Genomic DNA, 10,283 nt, shown 5'->3' on the forward strand with positions numbered 1-10,283 from the left:
TGGCTAGGAAGAGCTATGACCTGAAATCTGAGCAGGTATATGAGTTCCACATATTTCTCCCTAAACGTACATAGTTCACCTTCACCAGGTGAGACGTCTCTGTGTCAAAAGGAATTGATTGACTTTAGTGTGGGTCAGGTCACATCCTCTTTCAAAGGCCACTGATAAATTTTCAGCTAAGTTTGCACCTAAGTGGGAAGGCCCAGCAAGAAAGTCTCCTGAGGTGTTTGACAAGGATCTGTCATCGGCCTCATTTATTTCCTTCCTCTATTTAAACTGTAACAACTGAGACATAATCTTAACATAATCTTCACTGTTAGCTCTTAGGCTGAGTAAAAGCTGTTAGAAAAACAGGAACAAGCTTCTGCATGACAAGTTGAATTGTTCTACCCTCATAACAGCCTTGACTTGCATCATATGTAACTGAAATATCCTACTGTGGCAGTCAGGGCAGCTCTATCCATGCATTTGTCTTGTGGTCCTTATATTGACTATTTAATGTGATGTAGGGAAAAAAAAAACAAATTGGCTCCTAAATATTCACTCTGCTAATCTGCAGGCTATCCTTGTTTCACATTGAGCTTCATTTATGATTAGAAAAATAGTTTTTTGCAGAATGCTATGGTGTCAGTGAATTTCACCTTCATGTCATATTACATTTGAGTTAAATTTTATATAAATAAATCACACATTTTTACTGAATTGTGGCAAATAATGTGTCTTTTGAGGTCGCAGTGACCAACAAATTCTGATCAGCCCATCCTTGAAGCTAAACAAAGCAGAATGCAAAATCATTCAATTAAATACATATCACCGATAGAGTATTCTTAAATATACCATTATTATTATTTATTTATTTTTATATATTTTTTTATTTATAACTCACATGTACATTTGGTGTGTGGTAAAAATCACTCTTCACTTCAGCATCAATACAATCAATAAATTTATTCTGCAAAATTAATGGCAGTTAAATCTTGTTATTAAAAACATGCATGTGTAATATTTTACATCCTGCTCAAATAGTTGTGACAGTAATAGTGTTAGTGTTTTTACCGTATCTCGTATTACTGTGAACTGAACTTTACCTTGGCAGGTTTAAGGTTTGGATTCTTAATTAGTATGATATACAGAAAAAAAGAGACTATCTTCTCAAACACAGGATCAAGCCACACAGATCTCGTATAATTTGGCTTATAAAAGGTCTCCTCAGACCAGTTACAGAATGTTGTTTTATCTACAGTCTCCATCAAGTTGAAAGAAAGTCTTATGAAGAAAAAGGGGTATAAAAATGTACACCTGACCCTCATTCTTTCTGTGACAAGCAGTATACTTCAGTAAAGCCAGAACAATCACGTCACCTCCCTAACAGTAACAATCAGCTATTCTGCTTATTATTTGAAATGATCAGCTGCTAGTGGAGATTAATTGACTTAAGATTTTGGACACATTTTGATTTATAATTTTAAAACAAAATCCATCAATAATAATTTGAACTATTACAAATGACAAATACAAATTTAGAGTTAACAGATTAAAGGGTTCTACACTTTAATGAGCTCAATATCAACATCTTACTACACACAAAGGCTTGATTTACAGACATGGCTGCAAAACTGACAGCATGTAGGATAATCACCTCCTACCGACTTGCTGCTTCAGTGCACCCAGATGCATCGTTTGTACTACATATTGTTTAGCATTCATCATAATGGACTGACGGCATTGTTACTGAGCGGCCACTAAAGCCAGCACTGCACCTGTGCCTATCCCATCATTTACAGAGCAGGTGGGCAATAAACCTCTGCTGTCAGAGTAAATGAGACAATTCAATTAAAGCTGATGATAACAATAAAGCTCCCGGCGCTAGTTTTTCTTCACAGTGACAGTCCTGTAGGTGAGGATGATCTTAAAAATATAATCATATTGAATAAAGACAAACCGTCTCTGTGAACTCTTCATGATGGAGGAAGGAACAGTATGAATGGGAAAAAAAGATGAACTTTCATCCTTTGTCCAGGCTGAACAGGGGAGGACGGGGAGGAGGAGGATGAAGAGGCACTTATTTGTTGACAGCACCCCAGATGATAAGTCCTATTACAACAGCAACTACAGCCAGCACTATCATCAGGATGCACATCTTCTTCCGGGAGCTCCGCTGAAGGAGAAAAAGCACTTGTTTAACAATAACGATAAAAATATCCACTAAGTTTGATAGATAAAGGGTTAAATGGTTAAACTGCTCGATGTTGAACGATGATGAAGTGACTCAGTCATGGCATGAATCATGTCACATTGTGACTCGTTTTCTTTTGTTTTCACCCTCATTTATAAAGCCCACTGACTGGTTACATACAGCGGTCCAAGTGCAGCAGGCGAGGAGTCATGTGCACATTCTGCTGTATAAATGATGCCTTTGGGGATTACTGAGACTGCCCATTGTTGTTTCTAACTTTAATACATTTGAGTGCTGTTTCTTCAGTCTTTATCACTTTATCACTGTTTGTGTGACATCACATTTTACCTGGTAGTCTGCGGCACGTGCCAGCTGTTGGGTCGCATTCTGGACATTTACATCTGCACTCTCCACATTGGCTTCTATACTGTCTGCAGAACACACACATACACAGGTTATATGCAGCAGGGGGCAGAGATGAGAGCAAGAATAAGCGGATTGCAAATGTATTGTAAATCTGTAACTTTTTCACAATAAAAGCCGTGTTAAAAAAATGGGCTTCTGTCCATATATGAGTGTACTGGGGAAGTGGATGACAACATGCAGATGTTACAGACGCTTACCGATCATGTCCCCCTGCTCGTGGACCATCATGCCCAGGTCCTTAAAGATGTCATTTATGTCTGTGATGTCAGACTGAGGAAGATAAGGAAAGAGTTTAGATTTAGCGTGTCACTCATGTTTGTGGTGCGAAGACTTGAATGTTAGCATTCATACCTCCAGCTGTCTGATGGATGACTCTCTCTCCTGGATCAGCTGCAAGTCTTCTTCAGTGAAAGCCTCAGTCTGAGCCTGCATCTGGGAATCCCTGAAGGAACACACACAGATGTTTTGAGAATAACTGAAAAAATTTATAATAACGAGAACAAAAAGGACCAAAAAAAACTGTGGACTCACCTTGATAAAGAAGGAACATTTTCAAAGCTGTCTTCAGGCTGCCCACCCTGTTAAAGATAATTCACATTTATGTTCTCAAACTTTCAAAATATAGATGTAATGCTTGTGCATACACAGATACATTGTATACAATTAACATATTTTCATATATGTATGATAAATAAAACGTGGTTTTAGCCAGCTAACATATGCTCCCTACTGACCATTAGAACAGTTCTACTGTATCAGCAAGAACACAGCAGATACTGATATTTTTCTGTCAACAGTGAGATAAGCCGTTAGGGAACAGAGTTGCTAAGCAGGCAAGCCCTCCCATGGGACTTTGTGACTAAAGCAGTCACATTTAAAAGGCTCTGTGTGAGGCACAGTGATGTGAGAGTTTCTTCTGAATAACCATCAGTACTTCTTATGTTTTGAGATTTTTATCAGAGCTCAAAAATGTAAAACATCTTGGGGAGGTTGTCAACAATGATAATACAAATAAGAAATACAGATTCAGTGTCCCCCATCTTTGATTTGGCCTCCAGATTTAACCCCAAATGAATCTGGCAACAGTGCTCCACTGCTAGCAGCACGGAAGCTAGCTTTTCCCAGAGTAACTAAAAAAATTCATTTCATTCAACAGCCTGCAATATTGTAGCCACAGAGAACCTCATGAGCAGCTCGCCGACACGTGATACGTGCCATTACTCACCGACACCCTGGAGCTAGCTCGGACCCTGGCCACAAACTCTCTCTCTTTGTTGGCTGCCTGCCGCTGCGTTATCTGGAAACTGTTTAGGGCAGCAGAGAAGTCGTTCAGCAGACGATCTTTCTGTATCTTTCTCTGACGCTGAAAGACACACACAAAAAAATGAGAAGAGAATCCACAAAAGTGAAAAAAAAGATGAATGATCAGTACCTGGTCAGGGCCGATGGGGAGTGCAGCAAAGGCTTTGATCAGTCGGTCGGTCTCCTTTGCCAGTTGGTTTCCTTGCTGTTGTTTCTGTTGGCTGGTGAGCAGCGACAAACATTACTTAGTTAGAGAAATACCACCCAGGCATCCCTGAGATGAGAAGTGACAGAGAATCATAGGACCCTACAAAGTTTTTGTAGAGATAAATATTTAGATTCAGCTAAAAGAAAGGATGTGTACATATATTTTATATAAAACAAGCCCACGTGACTCACAGGGTCTGCCGTAGCTGGCTGCTGTCCTGCTCAGTCCCCAGCAGGGACACTCCTCTCTGCAGCTCAGAGGCTGTGAAGCAAGAGTGAGAAAGACACATAAGGTGCAATCTTAATGTTGCAACTGATGATGAGGAATTGTTATATGTGTTTGTGTGTGTTTGTATTACTCAGCAGTGTGATTCTCTGGATATTGGAGCTGATGTTTTGAACCAAAACACTAGGCTCCTTTTGAATCCCAGCCTGGTAGGCCATGATTAGAGCTGTGAAGAAAAACACAGTCTGTCACATCCTTACTGAAGCTCAACGACCTCATGACTGAAGGCTACACTTATGGCTGATCTACAGACTGCAAGGCAACTTTGGGACCATAGAAACTCTGCTGTTGCTTTTTAGTGTGCATGTATTCCAAACAATGATGCAGACAGCCATGTTTGTTTCCTGATAGGGTCTTATCTATCACTGCATCTTCTATGCATATTTATTTTGGCCTAATCACATGACCCTTCTCAGGAAGAAAAAAAACAGTGAAGAAGAAACACCACAAATATGAAGTGAACGACATTTTAGCATGCTAACTAGCTACCTGATTGTAGTTTTTCATTGTGACACAAGGTGGAGTAATGAGTGACTGCTGCAATAGAAGAAGAAACTACAACATTAAATGAACATTACTCAGATTTGTTAGATTTATTCAGCTCTGAATTCACGTTGCTATCTCTATTTTGTTTTTTAATCATCAATCTTTAATGCAGACTGTAATGAGGCTTTTAGTTTGCAGTTTAAAGTGCAGAAGGGCTGGGTCAGCAGTCATGCAGACTTCCTGTGCAGACTGAAACTAGAACAAACACGCAAATAAACACCTGGATAGAAAGTCATAGTTTGATCATCTGTCTGACAGTGAGTCCGGCCTTCCCCTTTAATCACTCTCCCTCCTCGGTGCATCTGAGCCTCTGCCAGCAGGAGAAATGCGGAAATCACGGGAGTTGTTTAATGACAAAAAAGATGAAGGCATAAACACTCACTTATGAGCTGCTTGTTTTCACCGAGGCTAAAAAAATATGTTTTATGTTAACTTTGCTCCACATTTGACTCGAACACGAAGTCATGAAGTCGCACGAAAAAGTCGCAGTACTCTTTTCTGTGGATGTTTCTCTACTCGTTTTCCGGTGAACTAAATTCCTTCAGTTTGTTTTCTCTTTCTTTTCCGAACAAAAACAAAACAAACAACACGTTCACTCAGCGTTCCTCATCCTAACTCGTCGGTGCGCACAGTTTCAAACCTGCCGAATGATTATTTTACTTGTGTAAAAGTTAAAACTTTACCTTCTTCTTGTGACTTGCAGCCAGCAGCGGGTGTATTTCCTGATTTTCTGCCACTCCCCCGTCACATGATGTGAGCAGCACTGAAGGCGACATGATTGGTAGAAATATTCAGGGGTTATAAAAGATTTCAGAACATTTTTGTGTGAAAAAAAAATGACTATTTATGATGAAAGATTGTTTGAAATGCAGCAGATGTGAACACAGGTACAAATCTATTTGTATGTGTTCTAAACAATTTTATTATACTTGTTAGGGCTTTGTCACCCGCGATATAATGATGACGTAATAATAATGGCTAATCCAACCTGTGCTTTGTGATTTAACAGAACAGTGATAACATCAGTGTCATTGTTTTAAGTTAAATTTTCAGGCATAACAGGCTTTTATTTCTACATAGACTTTTATTTGTATTACATAAGAGCCAGTAGGCTACACTTTACTTCATTTTTTTGGTTGATGGGTAATGTAGTGTGTGTAGACCATCTGTGCATTGTTCTGTAACATCAGACAACTGCTTCTCTGTGAAATTTGGACACTTTTTTTTAAAAAAGTAGTAGCAAAGTCAATTTTAATGCAAGCCTATATAGATTGTCTGTAACAGCAACAGCTCACTGAAACATGGCTTCAGATGTAATGTGTATACATCCTTTGAATGTTTGGTGTAACATGGTAAATGCAGCCACTAAGGAAGATTTGGCAAGTCTTTCACAGAATTACTTTTTCAAAATACTTTATGAACTGCAAATCAAAGGAATCACACAGGCCAGGTTAAATGTTTTTTCCTTATGTTCACCACTAGAGGGCATGCTGGGCACACACAGGTGGTAACTGTGTTGTTTGACTCCACTGATATCCCTGCATTGGCAGCTTAGATTTACACAGTCACACCTGAAAAGAAAGAAACTCAATAACTCTAAAGCAAGCCACAACTGGAGGTAGTGTGCAACTAAAAATCCTGCAGATCCAGATTAGGTGATCCTTACAGAGTATGTGTTGATGCCTGTCATAGGTGTTACAGTTTTAAAAAGTCCACTGAGCAGCTGCTGTGGTCATTCGAATCCACAGACCTGTCCACTGATGGTTCAGGCTGTTTGCTGCTACATGTAACTGGAATTCCTAAATTGCTAAATGTCACCACTAATCTGAGATTTATACTTCATTATTTTAATTTGAAGCAGTTCATTATATCAACACTATACCCAAAATGTTTAACCATTAAGTGGAGAGCACAGTTGTTAGATACTTCACTCAGAGGGAAAACATACCACAGTGTTTCAGAGTTTGTGGATATTCTAAGCTGGGGAGCTGAAATCTAGGACAGTGGTGCATAATATATTCATATTAAACTCATATTAAATGCAGAATTTCGATAGCCCAACATCTTTAGTATTTTCACATGTTGAATGTTTTAGTTTTGACAGTCTAATGTTCTGTAGGATACCACAGCATGTTGTGAGGCTACATGATGTAAATGGACTGCTGTCCATCAGGACATGATGTGGGCGCCATGTGGAGATGATCCCAGGTTAACAGCTCCTTGTTCACAAACTTTTCAATTATTTATGATTCATTGACCGATGGGACATAGCTCTTATCTTGACCGTCTGTAACAGTTCATGGGGTTTCTGGAGTATCAACATCTGGAGTGTTTACTGGAATCGCTCCAGCTCAGACGAAAGGTCCTGTCACTATTTTTTTATCATGTTTAATCAACACATTGCGTCCAAAATGCAAACCAAAAGGAGCTTCAGCAGGGAACACTGCCATGATTAATGTAGCACCAGTGTCGACAGTGGTTCATTTAGTAGATGAATAACACCACAATGTTCTTCTGGATTTCACAGATTGCTTTTTGTTAAATTCACTTTGGCACACTTTAGACAGCACTGTGTACACAGATCTGTCTTATCTGTCTGTCAATAGGACAGACGGGACATCACATGGACTAACAGAGACGTGTGTGTGTGTGTAGATCTGTTTGCTTTTAGGCATTGGTATTATTTGTATATGAACAGAGAGGGTACTTAAGCGCTGCATCGATGGGACGACTCTCAGTCCAGAGTCGTGACTGTGTCCCCTGCGCCTCAGTCATGCAGCGTCTGGCGGTCCTCGGCCTCATCCTCGGATGTGCAGTGTGTCTCAGCAGCGCTGCTGTCATTCTAGATAATGGCATGCCTGTCCTGTGGGCACAAACAGCCGGCCAAGTGACTGACCTGCCTTCGCAGAATGGGATTCTGACTCCTGACCCCTGGCACTTTCTTCAACGTCTGAGTTTTTACCGGCTGATGATCGCTGCTACGGATCCCTTTATGGGATCTATGGGGACAAACGCTACAGACAGTCCATGGTGGGGACCGCCACTAGAGCTTGCATGGATGCTAACATCAGGTAATGATTTTTATCGACTTCTTATGTAATGAATCACTGTGACTCCCCTGAAACATGTCTTGCAGTCATAACCTGAGTGAACATGAGCAAATGACATCAGTTTGTGTTGTTTCTGCAGGGCGTCTTGCTGACCCAACCGGCACCACAACCTGTGGCCTGCAAACAGGAGACCCCATGTGCATCTCCACTCAGAGCTGGTGGAGCTGTAAGTATCACAAACAGGAATAAAAAAAGAACTCACCAATGCACACAGAGATCACTTCTAACTCTTGATATGTCTGCAGGTGTGAACTACTTCACCTCCGCTCTCCCCTTCCTGTCTGCTGCACAGCAGGGCTTCATGGGAGAAGGCGTTCAGGTACCACAGCTGCAGTTGATGCCGTGTCGTCATACAGGCATGAAATGCTGCAGTTAAATTGTGTGATGATGACTATACTCATGATTATTACCCTCAGGTCCAGCTGCAGGTGCCTGCAGGAGTGGAGGACTTCTGTACGACCCATGCTGACTGCACAGCACGTTACCCTGATGCCATGTCTAAGTGGGATGCCTTTTTCCAGGTACTGAAACATACATAAACAAATCCACAGAGAGAGCAGAGGTTTATAAAGGTTTCCTGCATTGATGTAACACTCCATCATCAGTCCATTAAAAACAGCTTATGGTGCTGCCTTCTACATTTCTCTAATACTCCCTCAATTGTCCATATGTGTGTATTTTAAGGGCCTCAAGACCTTGAGTGTGTCTCGTGAGGCTGACAGAGAGAAGAAGGACTCTATCCTCGGCCTGTACTGGGCTGCCCAAATGGCCTCAACCTATGCTTCTACAGCGTGTGACGCCAGGTACCTTCTCTCTCATCTATTGTAAATGCAACAAACAGTCAGTGGTGGAATGTAACTAAGTGTTTGTACTTCTTTAGTGTACTACATTTTTAAGTATTTATAATTTACTTAAGTAAAAATTGTAGTGCATACGTTATACTTTTACTCTCTACTCCACTACATTTCTACAATGTTTGTCGTCACTTGTTACATTTTATGAAAATATTTTCACCAGAATGTTGCCTCGAAGAAACAATCAAGTGATATCTTATCACATTATTGTCCAAAAATAAACCACACTATAAAGAGTTTGTTAAAGAAAAAACCCGATTGGTTCACCAGCTGTCACATGACAACAGGTTGTGTTTGCACAGAGCAGAAAGGAGACAACGATAAAAAATGGACCGTGGTTCAAAAACGGTCAGGTTTCAGACGTGATGGACTGCTTTTGATGAGCTTGTAAAAATACAAGGGTTGCATTTAGACACAAGTGTACCGAAGCTCCCTGTTAACTGCTCACCTGTCCTCTGATTTTTAGGAAAAATCAATATTCTGCCGAGGAAGTCGCTTTTGTCAACAGCTGGCTGAATTCTGCTGAGTATGTAGCAGCAGCTCATTTCCAGTCTAACATGGAAAGATCTGTGAAGTTCATCACCCCTCTGCCAAGTCGCATTCTGAGGGTACATACTTAAACCATTGTCCATCCACTAATTTTACACATTTGTACAGCTTGCACATTTACCTACATTTAACTTTTTTTTTCACTGTGGTCTTTACCAGGAGGGCGACAGTGCTCCAAACATTTCTGATTTGAGTCAGGAGGAGAACCACTCACTGGCTGTTTTCTCCTGGATGAGAAGCATTAACAGTTTGCTCGGTAAGACACAAACACAGAAATATGTGCATACACACACTATTGCTAATTTTTGAGTTTTCTGGGTCGACTGTGATCATGTTCATCCACCAGGTGGGACGTTGTTGCGTATGTGGAAAAATGCCATGTGCTCAGTGGACACAAGAGAGAAGGGTGGCCAGCTGCTGGAGCAGCTGCTGCTGAACCCTAGCTTCGCCACAAACACGTTCCTGGCCCTCATCACTGGAATGGCCACAAGCTGCTGAGTCTAACACACTCATTAATAAAAACACAGATGTCATTTTTACGTGTCATCAGTAAATCTTTTCATGCATGACAGCACAAATAGGTTGTTATTATGCTTACAGATAATAAAGAGAAATAATATTGCAGAAAATAAAATATTTCAAGATTTATCGTATATATAGGGTCAAAGGTCATTTTGGAGATTCTCACCTGGACAGCCCATTTAACATGCATGTCTTTGAACTCTTGCATCATAAAGTTGGTTGGCTTGTTTTTTTCAATATTCAAATACATTTTATAATTGTTATTATTATTTCACTGCCTTAAAGATGATTATTCACTCTAAAAA

The 10,283-nt window shown here is 40.3% G+C and overlaps 2 protein-coding genes across 3 annotated transcripts; one reads left to right on the top strand and one right to left on the bottom strand.

Moving 5' to 3' along the window:
• Positions 1-933: 933 nt before the first annotated feature.
• On the bottom strand, positions 934-5,694 carry stx7l (syntaxin 7-like). 2 transcript variants are annotated; one of them, XM_028397756.1, is made up of 11 exons: positions 5,627-5,692; positions 4,887-4,934; positions 4,471-4,563; positions 4,304-4,373; positions 4,035-4,125; positions 3,828-3,965; positions 3,134-3,180; positions 2,954-3,044; positions 2,800-2,872; positions 2,525-2,607; positions 934-2,158 (listed from the first exon to the last, which is right to left on the bottom strand). In XM_028397756.1, the coding sequence occupies exons 3-11, from the start codon at positions 4,553-4,555 to the stop codon at positions 2,063-2,065; spliced, it is 774 nt and encodes a 257-aa protein (XP_028253557.1). In that variant the 5' UTR covers positions 4,556-4,563; positions 4,887-4,934; positions 5,627-5,692; the 3' UTR covers positions 934-2,062. The 2 variants fall into 2 exon arrangements, with proteins under 2 accessions (XP_028253557.1, XP_028253555.1); XM_028397754.1 differs by lacking the exon at positions 4,887-4,934 and having other exon boundaries at positions 5,627-5,694.
• A 1,921-nt stretch (positions 5,695-7,615) lies between these two features.
• Positions 7,616-9,991, top strand: leg1.1 (liver-enriched gene 1, tandem duplicate 1). The gene is made up of 8 exons (XM_028397753.1): positions 7,616-8,014; positions 8,133-8,219; positions 8,299-8,372; positions 8,470-8,574; positions 8,738-8,856; positions 9,374-9,515; positions 9,616-9,712; positions 9,803-9,991. The coding sequence occupies exons 1-8, from the start codon at positions 7,666-7,668 to the stop codon at positions 9,952-9,954; spliced, it is 1,125 nt and encodes a 374-aa protein (XP_028253554.1). The 5' UTR covers positions 7,616-7,665; the 3' UTR covers positions 9,955-9,991.
• Positions 9,992-10,283: the final 292 nt, after the last annotated feature.

Source organism: Parambassis ranga, chromosome 24, assembly GCF_900634625.1.
Source record: "Parambassis ranga chromosome 24, fParRan2.1, whole genome shotgun sequence".
Lineage (NCBI taxonomy): Eukaryota > Metazoa > Chordata > Actinopteri > Ambassidae > Parambassis > Parambassis ranga.